The sequence below is a fragment of the Aquarana catesbeiana genome, linkage group LG08, assembly GCF_042186555.1.
Source record: "Aquarana catesbeiana isolate 2022-GZ linkage group LG08, ASM4218655v1, whole genome shotgun sequence".
Classification (NCBI taxonomy): domain Eukaryota; kingdom Metazoa; phylum Chordata; class Amphibia; order Anura; family Ranidae; genus Aquarana; species Aquarana catesbeiana.
The window spans coordinates 300,025,870-300,051,313 of record NC_133331.1 but is presented as its reverse complement, the minus strand read 5'-3'; the positions used below and the strand labels follow the sequence as shown (position 1 = coordinate 300,051,313).

Here is a 25,444-nt window from a genome sequence, read left to right as displayed (position 1 = left end):
ATCGCTATGTGAATGTCGGCGATCGCCGCCTACATTTACATAGCGAGTAGTTTTAAATATGGCGCCGCGGAGTTCGGAGTGACTCGGCAGTGCTGAACGAGCGCCGCCGAAATCACAGAGCCGAGATACACATACCCGAGTGTATTCGGCTCTTGCCAGGGCCGCTCACAGTCACGCCCAGTCCCGCCATTGGACCTGTGTTATGTCCATCATAGGGCGGGACTGTGAGCGGCGCCGGAAAGAGCCGAATACACTCGACTATGTGTATCTCGGCGGCGTTCGTTCAGTTCCGCCAGCGCCGAGTCCCTCCGAACTCTGCGGCGCCATATTTAAAATTACTAGCATGTGTATGTCGGCGGCAGGCGGTAGGCATGGACACTGGGGACAAGGCTGCACTGGGGACAAGGCTGCACTGGGGACAAGGCTGCACTGGGGACAAGGCTGCACTGGGGACAAGGCTGCACTGGGGACAAGACTGCACTGGGGACAAGGCTGCACTGGGGACAAGGCTGTACTGGGGACAAGGCTGCACTGGGGACAAGACTGCACTGGGGACAAGGCTGCACTGGGGACAAGGCTGCACTGGGGACAAGACTGCACTGGGGACAAGGCTGCACTGGAGACAAGGCTGCACTGGGGACAAGACTGCACTGGGGACAAGACTGGACTGGGGACAAGGCTGCACGGGGGACAAGACTGCACGGGGGACAAGGCTGCACGGGGGACAAGGCTGCACTGGGGACAAGGCTGCTCTGGGGACAAGGCTGCTCTGGGGACAAGGCTGCTCTGGGGACAAGGCTGCACTGGGGACAAGGCTGCTCTGGGGACAAGGCTGCACTGGGGACAAGGCTGCACTGGGGACAAGGCTGCTCTAGGGACAAGGCTGCACTGGGGACAAGGCTGCACTGGGGACAAGGCTGCACTGACAAGACTGCACTGGGGCAAAGCTGCACTGACAAGGCTGCACTGACACTGAAAAGGCTGCAATGACACTAACGAGGCTGCAGATGGACACTGATGAGGCTGCATTGATGGGCATTTTAATGTAAGTTTCTTTTCCTTAAACTTCCCTCCTAAAAGTTTTTTTCCTTAAAATTCTCTCCTAAACTTGGGGTGCGTGTTATACGCCGATAAATACGGTATTTCCTTGTTTTGTGACGAGATGCACTATTGTTCCACCGAGTTTCTGTCTCAACGCAGGCTTGTAAAACTTTAAAAGATGGTTGATGCATTAAGCTTTGTAAAGCGTATGAGTTCACCTATTTTGCATTAAATGGTTCCAAGAGGGGAACAGTTCAATTATTGCAAAATCACAGTTCATCTACTTTTTGAGGCCTAAGCAACTCTCATATTTCTGCCAGTAAATATAAAATGGATTTCTTCATGAAGCCCCCCTTGTGAAGTGTTCAAATGCTGGAAGTCGTTTGAAAGACTTCACCAATGCAAAATGTTGAAGAAATATGGCTTCATTCGGGTCTTGCAAGTCTAGTTGTGGAGATGGATCCGGATTGTGGATCTATGTTTTTAAAGGGTGTAGACACTTGCATATGGGTATAATTTTTTGAGGAAAAAAATGGTTTGGTGATTGATGTGTGCATCTCAGGGCCATCATCCGTTGGTTGGCAGGAAATGGATCACTTCGGGCACCTTTGTGTCTTGGCCGTCCTGGTAGGTTTGTCCGTGTAGACTGGCCATCAGTGGTGGTCCTGGATCCCCCATACGGTTCCTTCTCTGGATGTTTCACACATGTTGGACTCTCGGTTCTGTTGACCGGCTCATGGACATCTTAGTCCTGTAATTGAAGATGGATTCCGTGAGAAAAGACATATATATTCCTTTTTTTTTTTTGTCTTTAGGATTCGGTCTTCCTCTGGAATTACCGTCTTCGGCGACTTCTTGAAATTAGGCTGTTTGGAGCGACCTGTGTATGTCAGAGGAATGAAGTGACCACTGAAAAATAGGAGAATAATTAATATCTAACAACCACCATCCCCCGGTAGGGATTTCAGGATCCTCATTACTGTGACCTGGGGAAAAACATGGTGTTAGAACCTCTGTCTCCTATACCTTTATTCAGTGCATTCCTCTGATTTATTTTAGCATAGGCACTTCAAAGGCTCTGTGGCCCTTGGCTGGCCACAGAATTTGTCCCTTGAAGGAGGGTTATTCACATTCCGTACAGCAATGAAACCGTGTAACATATCCATAATTTGATCTATTTTGGTTTCCGTATTGCTTATAGGTTGATCAGAATTGGGTCGCGGGACCCGGTTTCTGTACTTTCTAGGGACTACTGGCTCAGTTTGATCAGACATATCCTCATCAGAACCACTGTCTTGATTCTGGGATAGTTGTCTGGGCCTTAGTTTCTCCCTATTTTTCCAGGGATTTTGGGGTGTCCTACCCTGTGTAGGCCCCCGGGGCCAATTACACTGGTGAGGGTGTCTACCCTTAGGTTTAAATCTGACCCGTGGGAGATACACCCTATAGTTTCTTTCAAACCTTGGGTCTGGATCCCTTGGGTGATACTCCTGAGGTGGTCTTTGTACTCCCCCTCTAAAGGGTGGTCTCTGCTCCCCCCTTCTGTTTGGTGGGGTATCTGGTCTCCCGCTGGGGAAACTCTTTGGCATACCTCCTCTGACTATGTCAGCGTATGTCTTTTTTTGGGTTTCAACATGTAATGATTGAGGAGATACATGAATTTCATCCATAAATTTAGTTAAGGGTTCAGGCCTCCCTTGGTTTTCACCAGTCTGTTGGATAAAGTACAAATTGTTACTCTCTTTTACCGAAGACTCCAGTGAACACCCCCCTTTGTAGTCTTTCACTAAACTCACTTTTATGTAGTTAGGTAGGGCCTCGAAAAATCTGGATTTAAACTCAGGGTTATTGTAAACTGGCTCCTTTTCTGCTAAGCGGTAAGCACTTTTGAGCACAGCCAGAAATTCAGTGGGGCTTTGATTACTGTTAAATCTTAGATTGTGTATAGCCGCTCTAGCGTAGTAACATTTTCGTATGGGCCAAATTTTAGATGACAGCGGTGTTTAGTTTCTTGCCATGAAGCACCATACAGACCTTTTAAAGATTCGCAGAATCTATGGTGTTTGGTTTCCAATACCCACGGCAAGAAATTAATCCTAGACTGGTCATCATCTAGGCCTAAAACTGATAAAGTATTTTCATAGGTCTCGATGTGGTCAATAACGCACATGGATCCCTCTTCCTTAAAGACTGGGACAGCATCATTTACAAATGTTATTATTTCTGAGGCGTCTTGTTTAGGGGTGCCTGTCTTTTTCTTTGATCCCAAAGAAAACTGATTAGATCCCCTTTCATGTGGTGGTTCAATTTTTACCCCCCATTGCTCTACAGATGGCTTGGGGTAGGATATGGGTTCTTTTTCTGATTCCTCCTCATTGTCTAACTCCCAAATTTTAGATTGAGAGTCAGATTTTGGAGTATTGTCAGACTCTTCACTTTCAGGGTTATGCATCTGAGTATTACCCTGGGGTACAAACTTCACTTGTTCTTTTAATTCTACTGATTGCTTAATTAGGGATTCCTGTCCTGACCTAAGCTGATTTGGTTCTTCTTTTAAGTTTCCACTGCCTATTACTCGGCAACTTTCTATATTTCCACTGCCTATTACTCGGCAACTTTCTATATTTCCACTGCCTATTACTCTGCAAATTTCGTCAGGAGACTCGTTTCCCTGCAGAAAACTCTCCCTTTCCTCTATTGATTGTTCCCATCCTTTATTTATTTGGTGACATTCGTCCAGAATTATTTTAGTGTTCTTTTGTAACTGTTCTATTTCATCTTGCACTGTCACTATAGACTTGTGATAACGATCTGCCTTGTCATTGGTCTCCTTTCTATTTTTAGTGAGCTCACATTCCTTTTCTATTAAACTGGGCTGGGATTCTAAGATATCACTCTCCTGTTGGGTATTTTGACGTTTAAACTCTTTACAAAGATACAGCAGGAAAATAGCTATTTCCACACGAATGTCCCCAAGTCTTTTTATTTCCTTTGTCTCAGAGGAGCTGTCTGTGAGTTCATAGATTTGACCTTCTGCGTTCCACATGTCTTTTATTAACTGACTGGCGCGGCTTTAAAGGTCTTTAATGTATGCTTCTAGATCAGTATCAATAGACAATCTTTTTCTGACTCGATCCGCCATTTAAATTTTAGAAATAATTTTCAACATTTCCTGTAACTGTACCACTTTTTCCTGAGTACTCGTACTACCACTAAGGGCTGGCTCTTGATAATCCCCATCAACATAAAATTCACTTTGACCAGACACTTTTTTGGCAAACGAAAAAAAAATTTCCACAAATTAATAATTTAAAATTTCATGTAAAATATTATGTATGTCACCGTCATAACTATGATTGATCCCTGTATAAAATATCAACGTAATATCTCATGCAGTGCCTCCATTTATAAAATGTTGTGCTTTTAAAGGACAGTTTTCCCCGCACAGTAATTATTATTGAGTCATTTTTAACGAGGATATTTTTAAGATGCAAAATCAATCTATATGACACAGTCTATGCATATGAAACTTATTTACGGAGACATGTGATCATACGAAATAGTTACATTTATTGGTTGACAAAAAACAAATATTTACATGAAATTAAGATACCGATTGCGTCACATGAACGGCTTGAAAATCAATAAAAACACTTGCAAAATGGACATACCTTCCCTTTGACATAATACCACCATGATAACTTCTCGGTAGAATCAATAACCTTGTGAGAATGACAATGAAACAGAACGTCTTTATTTCACACGTCCGACCGTTACTAAGATGGCTGCCGAAGTTTTCAAAAGTGGATACTCTTTTAAAGAGGAATTACTTCTTGCAACCTCCGAGTTCCAAGTATCAGCTGTTGAGGAAACTTCATGAATGTAAAGATATGTATTGATGCATGGTGCATGTATATCTCAGTATCTCAGAGTGTCAGTCTGTCTTGGAGTGTGTGTATCTCCCAGTGTCCCCACTCGGGTTGGGTCCCTGAGCTTCCCCTCCATGGCATCTTTCTTGCTGCTAAATACCATCTCAGACAATGATATCATAAAATTATACTAAATTCTGCCCAAAAGGTGTGGCTTCTTCTCTATTGGTTAAGAAAAAACTTAATAATTAACCTTTCCCAGGAATTTAGTGAGTTCAAATAATATCACCTTCAACCACCAGGTGTCTCACATGTGTTTTGAGTTTATCTTTTTAAGTTAATACGTTCTATTTATATAATGTGTATAATGGTGAGAAGAGTATATACCTTTACATATTCTGGTAATCGGTCTAATGTAAAATACACTCAGTATAATTTTGATTAATCACTATGACAGAAACTGGTTATATATCTATGTATCTCTATAAATGTATATCTATAAAAACTGGTCTATCTATGAAAGACACATGTTGTTATATATATTAATCAATACTACATAAAAATGATTATCTATATGGATACCTGTATAATTCTGGTATATCCAATGAATATTTGTTTATCTAAACATAGACTACAGTCTTATATAGTTATAATCATAATTATATATTTTTCATAATACTAATTAGTTTCTTAAAACACTTCTACTTATAAAATCACACTTTCGTATATATTTTCTTTATACCAAAGTTGTTGGGTCTGCAGATACTAAAATTATAATATCTCTGTGACCTACATTATCATACATAATTTGAAATGACTTATAATAACCATATAGCTACTTTTAAAATATTTTTAACTGGCACAAACGTCAAATCTTTCCCACCATGTGTTGAATTGGACTTTAAACATTCCCACTGGATGTTTGGAGATGACTTAGTTTGTCTAAACAGTTCCTAAAAAATTCACACAAGGTTTTGTTGGCCAAGGTGTTAGCTATTTAAACAGTTCCTCACTCGAACACAATAGGTTTTGTTGGACACAAGTGTATTCTATGTGATAACAGTCTGTATAACCTTGTTTCCTATGGCTGTATGTGTAGCTTTTGTTTATCCACTAAAACCATGTAAATATTTCCTTGTTTTGTGATGAGATACACTATTGTTCCATCGTGTCCCAATTTCTTTTAACAGTGGAAGATGTGGTTGAGCTGACACATACCTGTAAAGAGACAGAGAAGGAGTGATCAGGTGAGGCAGAACTTGAAGCAGAGATTGAAGTGCATATCACTTGTAGAAAGAATCACTTAGAGATAGAAGCCTTAAGGATAGAAGCCATTGCAATGTGCTCCCCCAGCAATGGGCTGACCCCTTAACCACTTCAATACCCGCGTATAGACATATGACGTCCACAGATGGGATCTCCCATCCTGGGTGGACGTCATATGACGGCCTCGGGTTCCCGGCCGGCTAGGGGGCGCACGCGCGCCGCGTTGCTCGGAACCCGGTGCGTGTGCCCGGCTGCCGCGATGTCCGCCGGGCACCCGCGATTGCCCGTAAACCGGGCCGGACCGTGGATCTGTGTGTGTAAACACACAGATCCACGTCCTCTCAGGTGAGAGGAGAGCGATCTGTGTTCCCAGTACAGCGGAACACTGATCGGTCTCCTCCCCTTGTACGTCCCTGCCCCCTACAGTTAGAAGCATTCCCTAGGAAACACATTTAACCCCTTGTGTCCCCCTAGTGGTTAACCCCTTCACTGCCTGTCACATTTACACAGTAATCAATGCAATTTTATAACATTGATTGCTGTATAAATGTGAATGGTCCCAAAAATGTGTCAAAAGTGTCCGATGTGTCCGCCATAATGTCGCAGTCAGGAAAAAAAATCGCGATCGCCGCTATTACTAGTAAAAAAAATAAATAAATATTTTTTTTTTAAAAATGCCATAAATCTATCCCGTATTTTTATAGACGCTATAACTTTTGCGCAAACCAATCAATATACGCTTATTGAGATTTTTTTTAACAAAAATATGTAGAAGAATACGTATCGGCCGAAACTGAGGAAAAAATTTGTTTTTTTATAAAAAAGTTGGGATATATATTATAGCAAAAAGTAAAAAATATTGTGTTTTTTTCAAAATTGTCGCTCTTCTTTTGTTTATAGCACAAAAAATAAAAACCGCAGAGGTGATCAAATACCACCAAAAGAAAGCTCTATTTGTGGGAAAAAAAGGATGTCAATTTTGTTTGGGTACAACGTCGCACGACCGCGCAATTGTCCTTAAAAGTGCGACAGCGCTGAAAACTAAAAATTGGTCTGGGAAGGAAGGGGGTGAAAATGCCCTGTATTGAACCGGTTAAGGATGCTCAAATTTATACTGTTATAAGGGTGGGGTTGAAGTTCGTTAATTAATCATGACTGCTATTCAACTGCTATATGCGTCCACTCGCTGACATTATTGCTACACATAAATTAACATGCCAGATCTACGCAGATGACACGCAGATCCCCGCTGATGCTGAAGATGGTCCAAATATGCACCTACAACTGAGAAATGGACTCCTTCACATACAAAAATGGATGGCCGATAACAAGCTAGGCCTCAATTAAGCCGGCTTCTCATTGGTCCAACCAATAATAAATACACTTTATGGTTTAATATCTTCAATTATAAAGGTTTTGATTTAGATTCAACCTTCGTTTTTATTGTTTGTTAACCACTTAAAGACCGCCATGTTATTCCCCCTTCCTGTATACGCCATACATTCATTTCCAGCACAGTGATATTTGACTGACAATTACTCGGTCATGCAACACTGTACCCAAAAGAATTTTATAACATTTTTTTGAGACATGTAAAGCTTTCTTTTACTATACAGTATAATAGCAAAGAGACAAAACATTTAGAATAAAAAGCATTTTTCTTAGTTTCTCTCATAAAAAAATGCAAATAAATAACCTTTCTTCATTAATTTAGGGCAAAATGTATTTTTCTACATTTCTTTGGTAAAATACAAGGCAAATAAGTGTATATTATCTACTCTGTGTGAAAGTTATAAAGTCTTCAAACTATGGTATATATATTTGAAAATATCAATCCTGATGTTCTGGCGGGCTATCTCAATTCTTGAGGCCCTAAAATGCCAGGACAGTACGCATACCCCCAAAATGACACCTAAGTAGACAGTCCAAGGTATTTAGTAAGAGGCATGCAGAATTTTTTGATGCTGTAAGTTTTTGCCACAATCTTTTTGGAAAATAAATTAAATAAAATCAGATTTTTATTTCACAAAGTTGTCATTTTAACAAGTTATTTCTCACACACAACATGGGCATACTTACAATTACCATATATACTCGAGTATAAGTCGTTCCCAGTATAAGTCGAGGCCCTAATTTACCACAAAAAAATGGGAAAAACTTGTTGACCCGAGTATAAGACAAGGGTGAGAAATGCACAGCTACTGTAAGTGGAAAGAGGGTCAGCAATGCCCATTTGCAGCCTCACTGTGCCCATTTGCATGCCTCACTGTGCCCATTTGCAGCCAAAGGTCCCCCAAACTTCAAACTCGGTAGTTAAGGGTTCCTAGATGCCCCCTAGCTGCAGCCAAAATTTGGGGTCTCTGAACCCAAAGGGTCCCAAAATGACATTGCTGCAGATGGACACAGTTGACCAAATTTGGGGCCCCGTATCTTGGGGCCACTTAGTGCTAAGAACCCCAAATATGGTGTGCAAACCCAGTGGAACTAGCACCATAAAATATCCAAAGCTGGGGTTTCTAGCACGAAGTGGCCCCGAGATACAGGGCCCCAAAAATCGGTTAAGAAAATGTCAAGCACTTTTCTGTAGCAGAGAATGACATTTTCCAAACCAGTTTGGGGCCCCGTATCTCGGGGCCACTTGGTGTTAGGAACTCCATCTTTGGATATGTTATGGTACCAGTTCCACTGGGTTTGCACACCAAATTTGGAGTTCCTAGCACCAAGCGGCCCTGAGATACGGGACCCCAAATTCGGTTCGGAAAATGAATTTTTTTGCTGCAGAAAAGTGCTTGACTCGAGTATAAGTCGAGGGGGGCACTTTCAGCACAAAAAAATGTGCTGAAAAACTCGACTTATACTCGAGTATATACGGTACACCTAAAAACACGTTCTTCTACTCCTTTCAAGCATGGGGATACCACATTTGTGAGACTTTTTATATGTCTAGATGCATAGAGGGGTCCAAAATCCAAGGAGCACCTTCAGGCTTTCAAAGTGCATTATGTTGCAGCTGACTTCCTATCACATTTCTTGAGGCCCTGCAGTGCCAGGATAGGAGAAGCACCCACAAAATGGCAACATTTTGGAGAGTAAACACCCCAAGCTATCTTTTTAAGAGGCATGATGAGTCTTTTGAGGATCTCATTTTTCTGCCACACGTTTTCAGAAAATACAGGAAAAAATTAAAATTCTTTTTTTAAAAATAAAAAAACAACCTGTCAATTAATAAAATTTCATAAACACAGTATTGGCATATTTACAATTTCACCCATACAATTACATCAGATGTCCCCAGCAGTGCCCCTCTTACATCAGGTGTCCCCAGCGGTGCCCCCCTTACATCAGGTGTCCCCAGCGGAGCCCTCCTTACATCAGATGTCCCCAGCAATGCCCCCCTTACATCAGGTGTCCCCAGCGGAGCACCCCTTTACATCAGATGTCCCAGCGGAGCCCCCTTACATCAGATGTCCCAGCGGAGCCCCCCCTTACATCAGGTGTCCCAGCGGAGCCCCCCTTACATCAGATGTCCCAGCAGAACCCCCCCTTACATCAGAAGTCCCAGTGGAGCCCCCCTTATATCAGATGTCCCAGCGGAGCCCCCCCTAACATCAGGTGTCCCCAGCAAAGCCCCCTTACAACAGATGTCCCCAGCGGAGCCCCCCTTACATCAGATGTCCCGGCGGAGACCCCCTTACATCAGATGTCCCAGCAGAGCCCCCCCTTACATCAGGTTTCCCCAGCGGAGCCCCTCCTTACATCAGATGTCTCCTGCGGTGCCCCCCTTACATCAGGTGTCCCCAGCGGAGCCCCCCTTACTTCAGATGTCCCAGCGGAGCCCCTCCTTAAATTATGTGTACCCAGCGGAGCCCCTCCTTACAAAAGATGTCCCAGCGGAGCCCCTCTTTACATCAGATCTCCCAAGCGAAGCCACCCTTACATCAGGTGTCCCCAGCGGAGCTCCCCCTTACATCAAATGTCCCAGCGGAGCCCCCCTTACATCAAATGTCCCAGCGGAGCCCCCCCTTACATCAGATGTCCCAGTGGAGCCCCCCCTTACATCAGGTTTCCCAGCAGTGTCTCCGCTGCCATTACAGAAGGCCAAGGGGGAACTAAATAGTGTCTCCGCTGGCTGCATGGTTACAATAGAACCACCGCCCACCCCCCGCCCCTTTCCATAACAGACCGGCAGCGGGGTGAAGTGGGGCAGAGCGGGGAGTGGGCAGCGCCGCAGCAGCTCTGTTTCTATTGTAGCCACCCAGCTCCACTCCACTTCTTCTGGTCTTCTTATAAATGGCGGCCGGACCTCTAGCGGCGGTGAAAAATCATGAAAAAAGGATTTCTCGGGACATTTCACAGGAAATAATAAAATCGGGAAAAGAGTCTAAATCCCGGGAATCCCACAGAACGCAGCCCTTTACAATAGATGGTATATTACTGGATTTTAAACACTGATAGGCACTTATTTTTAATATTTTATATAGCAGTATGTGCAAAAGGGGCCAGCCTGAGGTGATCTAGCAGGACCTAATTTTCTGACTAAAGTTCCACTTTAAGCACCAAAACTAAAGAAAACAATCAAGAAGCATCTGTCAAAGTTTTTAAAAACGGCTGCAGTGTGTATTTTCTCCACAAGGTGGTGATCTCACTTATTGTCCATGGAATGCAGAGACAGGAAGTGATAGAAGATACCAACAGGATGTGATGTCAACACAGACAGGAAATGTAATCTACAGACAGGAAGTGATGTCATCTTCAGAGTGGAAAGCCTGCTGGAAGAGGAGGGAGATATTCCTGCAACCGACAGCAGAGGAGGTAATAAGATTTCTATTATATATTTACACCCAGTAACTCCCCGTCATGTCCGTCCTCTTCCTCCATAGTCACTGTGATGTCTTTTATCTCCAGAAGATGCCTATATACACTTATATAGAGTATTGTAATATTTACATAAATACATCCTACGTTAGGAACCATTTATCCAACTGTTCATCCAGAGACTCTGGTTTATAGACCAGATACATCCTAAATATAGAGCCATTTATCCAACTGTTCATCCAGAGCCTCTGGTTTATAGACTGGATAAATCCTAAACATAAAACCATTTATCCAACCATCTATACAGAGCTATGCTTTATAGACCAGAGACCTAGATATCATTCATGCCAGTACAGTCCAGATAATTCTCAGTTTGTTATCTGTCCAGAGAGAAGAGTCCTGTATATATATCAGGAAGAGGTGAGTAAGATTTTGGGAGGTCACATGACATCATTTTTATTTCTATTAATAAAATACAAGCCTGATCAGAGAGGTGAGGCAGATTCTGGGACATTTTTGGTGATCACTGTTATTACTTTCTAAATTTACACAGGATTTTTAAGTGGTGAAGAAAATATCCGGTGGGTGGAGTGGGAGTATATAGAAGGACACAAGGATCTCTACAAGGACGTCATGATGGACAATCAGCCGCCCCTCACATCACCGGGTAAGAGGAGACCTTATTGTAAAGGAGAGAGCAGTACGGAGGCTCCACCTAGATCCCCCATCATCTGATAAACACATAGAAACAATGTATTCAGTCAGTGTGTGTGTTTTCTACAGATGGATCCAGTAATGGGAACCCACCAGAGAGATGTCCCCGTCCTCTGTATTCCCGGGATTCCACACAGGAAGGTCACACCATCCCTCACCATCATCAGGTGGGTGGGACTGAGCATGTAGATCCAAAAATGTATTCTAAAGCGGGCCATGCACCATACATTTTTTTTAATTCAATTTCCTTTAGATTTACCTTCAACTGTGTAGTACTAGTGCCTGCCAAAACGCATACACATTAAAAGTGTTTAGATTTGACCTCATATTATATGGTTTTGGTAAATCTAAAGGAAATCTATAGACAAAAATTGTATAATGTATTAGCAGCCTAAGTTATGAGAGGACATTCTTCTTTGTGACTAGTTCCTTTTTATACAAGTATTCTATTATTTTAATTGGGGTTTAGGGTGAAGAACTAAAAGACATCAAAGTTGAGATTAAACAGGAAGAAGAAGAGAGGTTGGTGAGTGGAGATCAGCAGTCTATGGAGGAGGGGGAGATCACTATGGAAAGTAAACAGGAGGAATCTTCTCTACACATGAACACAAGTGAGTAATAAACACTAAATATAGAACCAGTTCCTATTTTTATTTTAGTTCTATAAAGTTTTCCTTTTTATTGTTACATCAGAGGAGCAAAGGTCTATGTCTACTGAATTCACCCAAGAGAAAAATAAAATTTTCAAAAGCAGCAGCTGACCCACAGGACAGTAGAATGTCCATATAAAGCTCGGCCTAATCTTCTTTATGTTATAAAGATTCCTCCCTGATCCCAAAAGGCAATCAGATAGCTCACCAGATCAACATTCTAAATTTGTTTTCCTACAATTAGTAATCATACGAAGAACATCCAGTCAATTTTTCAGAGTTATCTAGAACCTGACTATTCCTCATCCACAGAGCTCTAAAAATAAATCACCTCTTCCTTATAGAGTTTTTTTTTTTTGTATTTAATGTCAACAAATCTGTGTTGCTTATGTACAAGATAGAGAGCATGTTATCCTTCGGTACAGAAAAGACTGAGAAACCTCAACTGCTGACAGTAAGAACATAATCGATGTACCTCATGAATGTCCTGTAAAGAACACCAATCTGAGAGGACAAATTTGTAAAAAACTAATAGAAGTATCATGGAAGGTATTCACAGTATCTGCCTACCGCAGCATGTCCTCAGTCTCCGACATCATTTGCACCATGCTTATAGTCTCTGACCATCTACTGTAGTATGTTCACAGTCTGACAGATTTCTGTAGCTTTACATACACTTAATATTATGTGCCACCCTTTGATTATATTAGGAGCCACACTTAGGGCCTCCTGCATCCAGCAAACTGTGCGCCACTTGTGCACACCATATGAAAGGTCCATCTCCATTCCTCAATATAATGTCATGTTCACAACGAATGAGGAGAAGATACTGTACACCATATGAAAGGTCCATCTCCATTCCTCAATATAATGTCATGTTCACAACAAATGAGGAGGAGATACTGTACACCATATGAAAGGTCCATCGCCATTCCTCAATATAGTGTCATGTTCCCAACAAATGAGGAGGAGATACTGTACACCATATGAAAGGTCCATCTCCATTCCTCAATATAATGTCATGTTACCAACAAATGAGGAGATACTGTACATTAGGGATGAGCCGAACACCCTCCGGTTCGGTTCGCATCCAGAACATGCGAACAGGCAAAAAATTTGTTCGAACACGCGAACACCGTTAAAGTCTATGGGACACGAACATGCATAATCAAACGTGCTCATTTCAAAGGCTTATATGCAAGTTATTGTCATAAAAAGTGTTTGGGGACCTGGGTCCTGCCCCAGGGGACATGGATCAATGCAAAAAAAAGTTTTAAAAACGGCCATTTTTTCAGGAGCAGTGATTTTAATAATGCTTAAAGTGAAACAATAAAAGTGTAATATTCCTTTAAATTTCGTAGCTGGGGGGTGTCTATAGTATGCCTGTAAATGGGCGCATGTTTCCCATGTTTAGAACAGTCTGACAGCAAAATGACATTTCTAAAGGAAAAAAAGTCATGTAAAACTACTATCGCTAGCGCCAGCTATAATGAATTGTCGGTCCGGCAATACGCATAAAAGTTCATTGATAAAAATGGCATGGGATTCCCCCACAGGGGAACCCCGAACCAAAATGTAAAAAAAAATGCGTGGGGGTCCCCCTAAATTCCATACCAGGCCCTTCAGGTCTGGTATGGATATTAAGGGGAAGCCCGGTCCAAAATTTAAAGAAAAAAATGACGTGGGGGTCCCCCTCAAAATCCATACCAGACCCTTATCTGAGCATGCAACCTGGCAGGCTGCAGGAAAAGAGGGGGGACGAGAGAGCGCCCCCCCTTCTGAACTGTACCAGGCCACATGCCCTCAACATTGGGAGAGTGCTTTGGGGTAGCCCCCAAAACACCTTGTCCCCATGTTGATGGGGAGAAGGGCCTCATCCCCACAACCCTTGCCTGGTGGTTGGTGGTTAACAAGGGGACCCCCAGATCCCGCCCCCCCATGTGAATTGGTAATGGGGTACCCCTACCATTTCACAAAAATGTGTCAAAAAGCTTAAAAAACACAAGAGACGGTTTTTGACAAGTCCTTTATTAATTTCTTCTTCTTCCATCTTCTTTCTTCTGGTCTTCCTTCAGTGTTCTTCTTCTTCCTCCATCTTCTTTTTCTCCATCTTCTTCTTCTTCCACTCTTCTCGTCCCACAACTCATGTTCGACCCAAACATAAAGCCCATCCCTACTGTACACCATCTGAAAGGTCCATCTCCATTCCTCAATATAATGTCATGTTCACAACGAATGAGGAGAAGATACTGTACACCATATGAAAGGTCCATCTCCATTCCTCAATATAATGTCATGTTTCAAACAAATTAGGAGGAGATGCTGTACACCATATGAAAGGTCCCTCTCTGTTCCTCAATACCAATGTCATCAATGCACAAAGTTGCACAGTGTGATTTGGGTGCATTGTATTGCTAATCCACTTTGAATTTATATTTCTGTTCTGATTGCACCCACTTGCATGCCAGTCCAAACTTAAAATTCCCCACGCACACATTCCTGAAAATGGCTGTAGTAATGCTGGGTGCTGCAATGACCATTCATTCCCCAAGGATTCCTCAGAAGGATCCAAAGCTTTATTTACACGGTACACATACCGTAATGTTTTGGAGCCACGCAGGGCCCCTTCGTCAGGCATTGCATTTATTTCTTTATCGTACATCACGGGACACAGAGCACCATAGTAATTACTATGTGGGTTATACGCCACCTATAGGTGGATGGACACTGGTACACTCAAAACAGGAAGTCCCCCCTATATAACCCCTCCCCCACAGGGAGTACCTCAGTTTTTTTGCCAGTGTCTAAGGTGTTGGTCACGGTTAATGAAGTGCTAAGAAGAACTCCGCTGAGGGATCCTTGGCAGGATCAAGGGGCTATGCAATCGGATCCATTCAAAGTGCCTGAAAGAGCCAAAATGGATGGTACCCGAGCCTCGAGGAAGAAGAGCGAGGTTTTGACGTGTAATGCTTCTCTTTTGAGAGCTGGACCCTGGGATCCGGCACCTTGGTCACATATATACTACACCAAAGGGTTGCTCTGGCAGGGTTCTGTACCGGTCCAAGGGAGAGGACACCATATACAAGGGGGAACCGGTCCTTGAGGGTCTGTCATGACACGGCCCGCCATGATGGGTGAAGATTGGATCTGTCTGTGATTCCCAGCAGGATCCTGCAGTGGGAGTGGTAAGTCAGGTAGTTCCTAAGGAATGCATAATGGTTCACTTATGGACTTCTTTTCGAGTGGACGTTGTTTTGCCTGTGTTTTGCCACTAGAGGGTGTAAAATAACATACCTGGTGTCTAACATTCCATGCTTCCCCTTGTGTTTATGCTCAGTGTCAGCAAACGATTTTGTGGAGAGCCTTGCTCCTTTCTCTGCTCTGCCAGGCCACAAGTAGGGGTTTGGGGGGGACCATCCGCCTCCAGCACAGCAGTCAGGATCCCCCTGGTGAGCACCCCTCACCCCCCCCCCCGGCCGTCCCTGCATGGGACCGGCCTGTTCCCCATCACGTGGGAAAAAGCTCTCTTTAATAAAAAAAAGGGGTGGGAACGTTCCTGGAATGCGGGGGACGTTGCTTAAGCGCCGCCGGCATGCACGTGATACATGGCACGGGGGCAAGGCTTACTGGCTTTAAAACCTTTTCACTCTGGAAGTGTCTGGTTGGCTGATGGAGGGACACAGAGCATACAAGGGCATGTAAGCTATATGGGTGTTGGATACAGGCATTCTTAAGGCATGTCTACTCAGCATCAGGCCGAGCAATTATAGCGGCATAATATTCATTTGATGGACTAAAGCTCGGCAGTAGACGCACTGTGTTAGTACCTCTGCTTTTTGTGCTTAGGACTATGGGTTCTGGAAGTAAAAGGGGGAATACAGCAGGGGAGAGCACAAGGGCGCTGCAGTCAGGGTCTGAGGTTTCTAGTCGCGCTTTCACAGTTCAATCCTCCCCTGACAGGCCTGGAGCAACTGGCCAGTCTGAGCTGCCTAGACTCTCAGGTGTTGTAGCTGCTTCCAACATTTCAGCCTCTGCATACGTCACTAAGGACGATTTGGCTTCAGCGCTGGCTGGTTTGGAGGGGAAGATAGCTGAGATGCTCGCCTCTTCTTCCCAGGATGGGAGAAAACGCGTCAGATCCCTTTCTTCGGCCCTTGACCTCCCAGTATTGGAACCAGAATGGGCAGGAGCTGTTGGAATACCTTTGGGGGATCAGGCAGATGGGCATACAGATGGCTCCTCTTCTGAGGGGTCAGCGTCTGAAGAACCTTTCTCAGCCTCGCAATCCCAAAAATTGCTGATTCAATCCCTTACGAAGTTGGTACGTTCTGGATACAAGTTGACCCCAGCAGAGGTGGATGATGTTCCCTTTTCCTCTTTGGGTTTTCTAAAGCCCCCACAGGGTTCACATGCTTTCCCTGTACACCCATTGCTGGAGCAGCTAATTTATGCTGACTGGGATCACCCAGATAAGCATTTTCTTCCTCCTAAGAGGTTTTTTCTTCTTTATCCTATGAAGGAAAAGTTTACTAAAAAATGGGGTTTACCAGCAGTAGATGCTGCTATCTCTTCGGTAAACAGGAGTTTGACTTTTCCAGTGGACAATGTCCAAGTGTTAAGAGATCCAGCCGATAAAAAGCTGGAATCTTTGCTTAAATCCTTGTTTGCTGTAGCCGGTGCGGTAGCACAGCCTGCAGTAGCAGCAACAGGCATTTGTCAATCCCTCAGGGACCAAGTTAAGCAGGTTATCAAGAAGGTGCCTGCTCAAGGAGAAGAAGCCCAAGATTTAGCTGAGCTACCGAGGGCCTTAAGTTTTGTGGTTGACGCTATCAAGGATTCTATCCATCAGGCATCACGCCTTGCGCTCATGTTGGTACATATGCGTAGGATTCTGTGGCTAAAGAATTGGTCAGCCGAGTTGCCATGGAAGAAGCTTTTGGGTGGTTTTCCCTTTCATGGAGAAAGGTTGTTTGGGGAAGATTTGGATAAATACATCCAAAAAATTTCCAGTGTTAAGAGTACCCTTCTGTCGGTTAAGAGAAGGAGTAGGCATCCTTCATTCAAACATGCTCCCTCTCCATTGCCACGGCCAACAGCCTCTAGGCAGTCACGACGGCCTCCACCGTCAGGATCAAAGGGTAAGCCTCACGGCCAAGCACAGGGCCAGAAGAAGCCCTGGGGACAGAAGCCTACAAAGCAGAGTCCCAAGGCCTCCTTATGAAGGGGCACCCCCGCTCGATCGAGTGGGGGGAAGACTTTGGTGGTTTTCAGAAACTTGGTAAGAGGAGATCCAAGACAAGTGGGTCATCTCTGTGGTAACCCTAGGCTACAAGCTAGAGTTTCAAAAGTTTCCACCGTTTCGTTTTCTAAGATCAAATGTTCCCAAAGACCCAGTAAAAAGAAGGTCCTTATTTCTGGCACTGGACCGATTGATGTCTCAAGGGGTGATAGTAGAGACCCCCTCAGAAGAGCAGGTAATGGGGTTTTATTCAAATCTTTTCACGGTACCAAAACCGAATGGAGATGTCAGATCCATTCTAGATCTCAAGGATCTGAATCGCTTCCTAAACGTATGCTCTTTTTGCATGGAGTCAATCTGGTCCGTCGTATCCATCCTACGGGGAAGGAGAAGTTCTAGTGTCAATAGACATCAAAGATGAGTATCTACATGTGCCAATTTTTCCCGCTCACCAGAAGTTTCTGAATTTTACAGTGGAACAGCGCCACTTTCAGTTCGTGGCCTTGCCCTTCGGGTTAGCCACCGCTGCCCGGGTGTTTACCAAGGTTCTGGCCCCAGTACTAGCAAGAATAAGGGGCCAGGGAATAGCAGTAATGGCATACCTAGACGACCTGCTGCTGGTAGATTATTCAACCCAGGTAGAACACCTGGGTTGGATTCTCAACCTAGAGAAATCATCCTTACGACCAGTATAGAGACTGGAGTATTTAGGTCTGGTTATAGACACAGCCCAGGAAAGGGTATTTTTGCCTCAGGCAAAAGTCAACGCTATAAGAGAGCTGGTCCAGGTGATCAGGGCAAGGAAGGGTCCTTCCATTCGCCTTTGCATGAGGTTGCTAGGGAAGATGGTTGCTTCGTTCGAAGCAGTTCCCTATGCCCAGTTTCATTCAAGACTGTTGCAAAATTGTATTCTGTCTGCTTGGAACAGGTTCAACAAGAATGTTCAACAAGAAGTTGGACAGCTTTGTGTCAAGAACAAGGGATCCACTCGCATTCGGGACAGATGCATTAGTGACCCTGTGGGATCAGTTTTCACTGATTTATGCGTTCCCTCCAGTTCAGCTGCTACCGCGGCTTCTTCACAGGATCAAAGAGAAAGAGAAGCTGATCATCCTTGTAGCCCCAGCGTGGCCCAGGAGATCCTGGTATGCAGAGATCATAAGGATGGCAGTAGGGGATTCATGGACTCCTCCATCTCATCCAGACCTGTTGTCACAAGGGCCGGTATTCCATCCTGCCTTACAATCGCTAAATTTAACAGTTTGGCTATTGAAGCCCGCATTCTAAAGAGTCTGGGGCTTTCAGGTTTAGTGGTAACCACCATGATTAATGCTAAAAAGCTAGGACCATTTATTATAGAGTCTGGAGGGCCTATGTTTCCTGGTGTGAAACCAAAAGATGGCATCCTCGAAAGTATGTCATAGGTAGAATTCTTGCCTTTCTACAGTTGGGGGTAGAAATGAAGCTGGCCTCGAGTATGATCAAGGGTCAGATCTCAGCCTTGGCAGTTTTTTTTCCAAAGGCCGCTTGCTTTGCATTCTTTGGTCCGGGCCTTTAAACAAGGGGTAACACGTATAACTCTGCCGGTTAGGTCACCCTTGTGCCCATGGGATTTGAATCTAGTTTTGTCGGCTGTGCAATGACAGCCCTTTGAGCTGATACGCAATATTCCTTTGCTTCTTTTGACAAGGAAGGTGGTGTTCTTAGTTGCGGTAACCTCCGCAAGAAGAGTGTCGGAATTAGCTGCTTTTTCGTGTAAAAAGCCATACATAATTATTCATAAGGACAAGGTGCTGTTGTGTCCTCACCCAACCTTTTTGCCCAAGGTAGTGTCAGGTTTTCATCTGAATCAGGATGTCTCCCTGCCTTCCTTTTTTCCAGAACCTCGTTCTGCAGAAGAAAGATTTGTACATTTTCTCAATGTAGTCAGAGCAGTCAAGGCCTATCTGAAGGCGACAGCTCGAATATGGAAAACTGATGTTTCATTTTTGTGCTGCCAGAAAGGGCCAGGCAGCATCGAAATCGACTATTGCTAAGTGGATTCGTCAGGTGATTAGTCAGGCTTATGGTCTGAAAAGAAGGGTTCTGCCATTTTAGGTTAAAGCGCACTCTACCAGGGCAGTCAGTGCTTCTTGGGCGGTGCATCACCAAGCCTCTTTAGCTCAGATTTGCAGGGCCGCTACTTGGTCTTCCGTGCATACATTCTCAAAATTCTATCAGGTGGATGTAAGATGGCAAGAGGATGCCGCCTTTGAGCGCAGTGTACTGCAGGCAGCAGTATAGGTCCTCACGCCTGGCGGCGGCTGCTTTGGTTTGTGTCTCCCTCCCCTCAGATGACATTGCTTTGGGACATCCCATATAGTTATGACTATTGTGCTCTGTGTCCCGTGATGTACGATAAAGAAAATAGGATTTTTATGACAGCTTACCTGTAAAATCCTTTTCTTGGAGTACATCACGGGACACAGAGGTCCCTCCCCTCTTATTGGTATATATATTGCTTTGCTACAAAAACTGAGGTACTTCCTGTATGGGAGGGGTTATATAGAGGGGGACTTCCTGTCTTGAGTGTACCAGTGTCCATCCACCTATAGGTGGCGTATAAACCGCATGTTAATTACTATGGTGCTCTGTGTCCCGTGATGTACTCCAAGAAACGGATTTTACAGGTAAGCTTTTTTTAAAATCCTATTATTTCTGTTCTGATTGCACCCACTTGCATGCCAGAGCTGAAAAATTTAGAGCTAGACCAACATATATGACTTCTGAAAGGTTCCAAAAATTCTTCTAACATTTATTGTAAAATTATTTCTCAGCAGATGACCATAATGTGCGGAATACGTCTGAGGAATCTTCTGATAAATCACATTCCTGGACTCTAAGATCTCACAGTAGAAATACTTTAATAGATCCGTCTATTCCCGAGGAATCTTCTTCAAGGCAGGAAGGAGATCACACAGACAAGAGTTCATTGTCATGTTCAGCGTGTGGGAAACTTTTCACAAATAAGAGAGACCTTCTTAAACACAAGAAATGTCACACTGCCGAGCGTCCCTATTCATGTTCAGAGTGCGGGAAATGTTTCACTCTGAAAAACAATCTTTGTAGACACCAGAAGATTCACAATGCTGAGCGTCCCCTTTCATGTTTAGAATGCGGGAAATGTTTCACTAGCAAACAAAAGCTTTTTAAACACCGGTACAGTCACACGGGTGAGCATCCCTTCTCATGTTCGGAGTGCGGGAAAGGTTTCACTTTAAAAGGAAAACTTCGTAGACATAAAAAAAGTCACACAGGTGAGCGTCTTTTTCCATGCTCAGAATGCAGGAAATGTTTTACTACCAAACAAAGTCTTCTTATACACCAGTACAGCCATACGGATGTGCGTCCCTATTCATGTTCAGATTGCGGGAAGTGTTTCACTAGCAAGCGGAGTCTTCTTACACACCGGTACAGTCACGTGGATGAGCGTCCCTTCTCATGTTCAGAGTGCGGGAAAGGTTTCACTGAGAAAAGAAATCTTATTAGACACCAGAAGCTTCATACGGGGGAGCGTCCCTATTCATGCTCAGAGTGCGGGAAAGGTTTCATTGAGAAAGCAAACCTTCTTATGCACCAGAGAGATCACACGGGCGAGCGTCCTTATACATGCTCAGAGTGTGGGAAATGCTTCAAATGGAAATATTCATTCGATATACACCAGAAGCTTCACACGGGTGAGCGTCCCTATTCATGTTTAGAGTGCGGGAAATCTTTCTCACAGAAAGGAGACCTTGTGTATCACCAGAGAGTTCACACAGGTGAGCGTCCTTATTCATGTTCAGAGTGTGGGAAATCTTTCACGTCGAAAGGAAGCCTTGTGTATCACCAGAGAGTTCACACGGGTGAGCATCCTTATTCATGTTCAGAGTGCGGGAAATCTTTCGGGACGAAAGGAAACCTTGTGTATCACCAGAAAATTCACACAGGGGAGCATCCTTATTCATGTTCAGAGTGCGGTAAATCTTTCACATCGAAAGGGAGCCTTGTGTATCACCAGAGAGTTCACAAGGGTGAGCGTCCTTATTCGTGTTCAGAGTGCGGGAAATCTTTCACGTCGAAAGGAAACCTTGTGCTACATCAGAAAACTCACAAGAGATAACAATCTTTCTCATGATAACAGTGGTGTGTTGGGGGTGGGGCGGAATACCGTGTTTCCCCGAAAATAAGACCTAGCGTTATTTTCCAGGAGAGCTGCAATATAAGCCCTACCCTGAAAATAAGCCCTAGTTTAAAAAGCTTGTAAAATCCTATAATCCTCACTATTACAGTGGTATATAATGTACAATGTGTGTGTGTTTCTGTAATATAATTGGGGGAAGAGAGCTCTGGGGGGTCACAGAAGCGCAGAGCAGCGCTATAATGAAGGTATTTGGCACAATTATATTACAGAAACTCACACATTGTACATTATATACTACTATAATAAAGTGGATTATAGGATTTTACAAGCATTTTAAAGTCTGTTCACACTGAGGATTCCTTTCAGGCGGGGAGAGAGAGGGGGAGAGAAGACAGCACATTACATGGTAAGACCTACCCTGAAAATAAGCCCTACTGTGTCTTTTGTTGCCAAAATGAATATAAGACCCGGGCTTATTTTCAGGGAAAGACGGTATGTTGAATGTATTTCAGGTTCGGTTTAATAGATCTGAGACTGCAGGGATTGAATTCTAGTAATACGATCCTCTAAACATACAGAGATGACTCGGTCCCGCACTCACACAGACCGCACCATACAACTAAACTGTGCTAATACATGGCCAGATATGACAATACATGGACAACACTTCTTATTGGTTGATATCGGTTTCTGTACATTATTGCTCTTTTTATGTTTTATTGAAGAAGCCAGCTTGTCATTGATCCAACCAATAATTTTTTTTTTTTGTTTATTATCTTCAATTATAAATGTTTTGATTTGGATTATAGCTTAGTTTTTTAATTGTTTATTAACCACTTGAAGACCTCCGTTTTAAACCCCCATCCTGTATACGCCATCCTTACATTTTTAGCACAGTGATAGTTTGACTGACAATTACTTAGCCATGCATCACTGTACCCAAATTAATTTTATATACTTTCTTTTAAGACATGTAAAGCTTTCCTTTTAGTTGTGTTTCTCCACCACTTTTACTATACAGTTTAATGGCAAAGAGACAAAAGATTTAGAATAAAAAGCATTTTTCTTAGTTTCTCTCATAAAAAAATGCAAATAAATAACCTTTCTTCATTAATTTAGGGTAAAATGTATTTTTCTACATTTTTTTAGTAAAATAAAAAGCAAATAAGCGCATATTATCTACTCTGTGTGAAAGTTATAAAATCTTCAAACTATGGTATATATATTTGAAAATATCAATCCTGATGTTCTATCTCAATTCTTAAGGCCCTAAAATGCCAGGACAGTACAAATACCCCCAAAATGACATCTCAGTAGACAGTCCAAGGTATTTAGTAAGAGGCATGCAGAATTTTTTGATGCTGTAATTTTTTGCCACAATTTTTTTGAAAAATAAAGAAATGAAATAAAACCTGATTTTATTTAACAAGTTATTTCTCACACACAGCTCGGGCATACTTACAATTACACATCAAAACACTTTCTTCTACTCCTTCCAAGCATGAGGATACCACAAGTGTGAGACTTTTTCTATGTCTAGATGCATAGAGGGGTCCAAAATCCAAGGAGCACCTTCAGGCTTTCAAAGTGCATAAATGTTGCTGCTCACATTTCGTGAAATCAGATTTTTATTTCACAAAGTTGTCATTTTAACAAATTATTTCTCACACACAACATGGGTATACTTACAATTACTCTTCAAAACATGTTCTTCTACTCCTTTCAAGCATGAGGATGCCACAAGTGTGAGACTTTTTATATGTCTAGATGCATAGAGGGGTCCAAAATCCAAGGAGCACCTTCAAGCTTTCAAAGTGCATAAATGTTGCAGCTGACTTCCTATCACATTTCTTGAGGCCCTGCAGTGCCAGGAAAAGAGAAACACCCACAAAATGACCACATTTTGGAGAGTAAACATCCTAAGGTATCTTTTTAAGAGGTATGATGAGTCTTTTGAGGATTTCATTTTTCTGCCACAAGTTTTTAGAAAATACAAGAAGAAAATGAATAGTTTTTTTTTTTTTTTTTTTTTTACACAAGCCTGTTAATTAAATATCATAAACACAGTATGGGTATATTTACCATTTCACCCAAAACACATTCTATTACTCAGGTAAGTATAAAGTACACAAAATAGGGGTTTTTAAGGTGCAGATTAATACACAAATATTGTTAAAATTGAACCATTTTTTGTTTCATTTCAGTTAAAAAATATTCATTAAAACCATGAATCTCACTGTGTTTTGATCAACAAACATAGTTTACATATTCCATGTTACAATAGATGCGTCAATCTCTACATCTTTCGCCAAAAGTTTTCGACTTCTTCCGGAGTTTATGCATTAATTTGAATTGTATGAGAGACTATCTGTTAAGTCATAAAAAATAGAGCGATGGAATAGATATTATCAATATTTACATCAACAGCTGGAGCCCATGTACTGATGATCAAGGCAGCTGAAAAGATGGCCATAGGGAGGACAAAAAGTCCAGGAAAGGGGCCACTATTGTGTCACTCAGAAGTAACTTCATGTCCTGCTTATGTAGCTGGTATTTCCAAAAGGGAAAGAAAACCAGGGGGATAGCCAGTAGCTCACTGGGGTGTATGGGCTAGCTGACTCACCTCAATAAGGTGTGATACTGGTAATCAACCAAGCATACAAAAGAAAAAGGTGAAAAGAGAGCCTCACCTGCAGTAATTACTAGGGACCATGCAGCTTATAGATATTTTATTACACAAAAATATCAAATCAAATATCAAAAAATCCCATCACCAGCACCTCAGTAAAAAATAGACAACGCCGTCTGATCAAGCTGCATCTTGATCAGGCAACGTTGTCTATTTTGTAATTTTTTACTGAGGGGCTGGTGATGGGATTTTTATCCAGTGTTTTTTGTATTACCATTTGATATTTTGTGTATAAAAAAAGTTCCCTTATATATAAGCTGCATGGTCCCTAGTAATTACTAGACATGTGCATTAGTTTTCTTCCGAATGCATTTTCGTCTGAATTTTCGTTATTGTTTTAACAAACGATAACGAACGTGCAGAATCCGAAAACCCAAATATCCGACATAAACAAATGCTTTATTTTCGTTTTTGTTGCGACAACAGTTCGATATAGATAGGAGATTCGACATGACGCTGACAATAGCGATCTGTGTCCATCGAACCTGTGGTCGAATGTGCCTAACCTTAGCTCTATTAGTCCAAGATTATTCTACATAGAGAGAAAAGATTCGACATTATAGAGACAATAGCAAAAAAGGTTGAATGTGCCTAACCTAACTCTATTAGTGTAAGATTATTCAACATAGAGAGAAAAGATTCGATATGAAGATTCGACGAAGCAGTCGCCGCGAGTGGACATTTATGGTCAAATGCTCCGCCCATAGGCTATAGAAGATTTCTAATGTTGGTTGACTAGTAATAATAAATATAATTATTACTAGTGTCATACAACATTAGAATTCTACTATAGCTTGTAGGCGGAACATTCGATCGGAAATGTACGACTGCGGTGTCGTACAGTTTAGCTGCTCCGTCGAATCTTCTTAGAACATTCGACAGACACCATAAGCCTTCAATGACAGATTCGACCTTAATTATTTCGGATTTTCGGACTAATGCATTTTTTAAAGAAACAAAATAAATAAAAACAAATTTCGGGAGTAACTAAATACATTT

At 42.7% G+C, this 25,444-nt stretch overlaps 1 protein-coding gene across 4 annotated transcripts; it reads left to right on the top strand.

The window, feature by feature from the left end:
* The first annotated feature begins 31 nt into the window (after positions 1-31).
* LOC141104835 (uncharacterized) lies at positions 32-23,128 on the top strand. Of its 4 annotated transcripts, XM_073594612.1 has the most exons (6): positions 10,867-10,988; positions 11,380-11,411; positions 11,545-11,658; positions 11,775-11,872; positions 12,175-12,316; positions 20,411-23,128. In XM_073594612.1, exons 3-6 carry the CDS (start codon positions 11,625-11,627, stop codon positions 21,733-21,735), a joined length of 1,599 nt encoding a protein of 532 aa, XP_073450713.1. In that variant the 5' UTR covers positions 10,867-10,988; positions 11,380-11,411; positions 11,545-11,624; the 3' UTR covers positions 21,736-23,128. The 4 variants fall into 4 exon arrangements, with proteins under 4 accessions (XP_073450715.1, XP_073450714.1, XP_073450711.1 ...); XM_073594610.1 differs by lacking the exon at positions 11,380-11,411 and having other exon boundaries at positions 10,851-10,988; XM_073594614.1 differs by lacking the exons at positions 11,380-11,411; positions 11,545-11,658; positions 11,775-11,872 and adding an exon at positions 32-6,157 and having other exon boundaries at positions 10,843-10,988.
* The last annotated feature ends 2,316 nt before the right edge of the window (positions 23,129-25,444 follow it).

Excerpts from the sequence above, each read along its gene's own strand:
- LOC141104835 (XM_073594610.1), top strand. The coding sequence starts at position 11,625 with ATGATGGACAATCAGCCGCCCCTCACATCACCGG. Across the intron at positions 11,873-12,174 it reads CCATCCCTCACCATCATCAG|GGTGAAGAACTAAAAGACAT; the intron begins GTGGGTGGGACT and ends ATTGGGGTTTAG. Across the intron at positions 12,317-20,410 it reads TTCTCTACACATGAACACAA|CAGATGACCATAATGTGCGG; the intron begins GTGAGTAATAAA and ends ATTATTTCTCAG.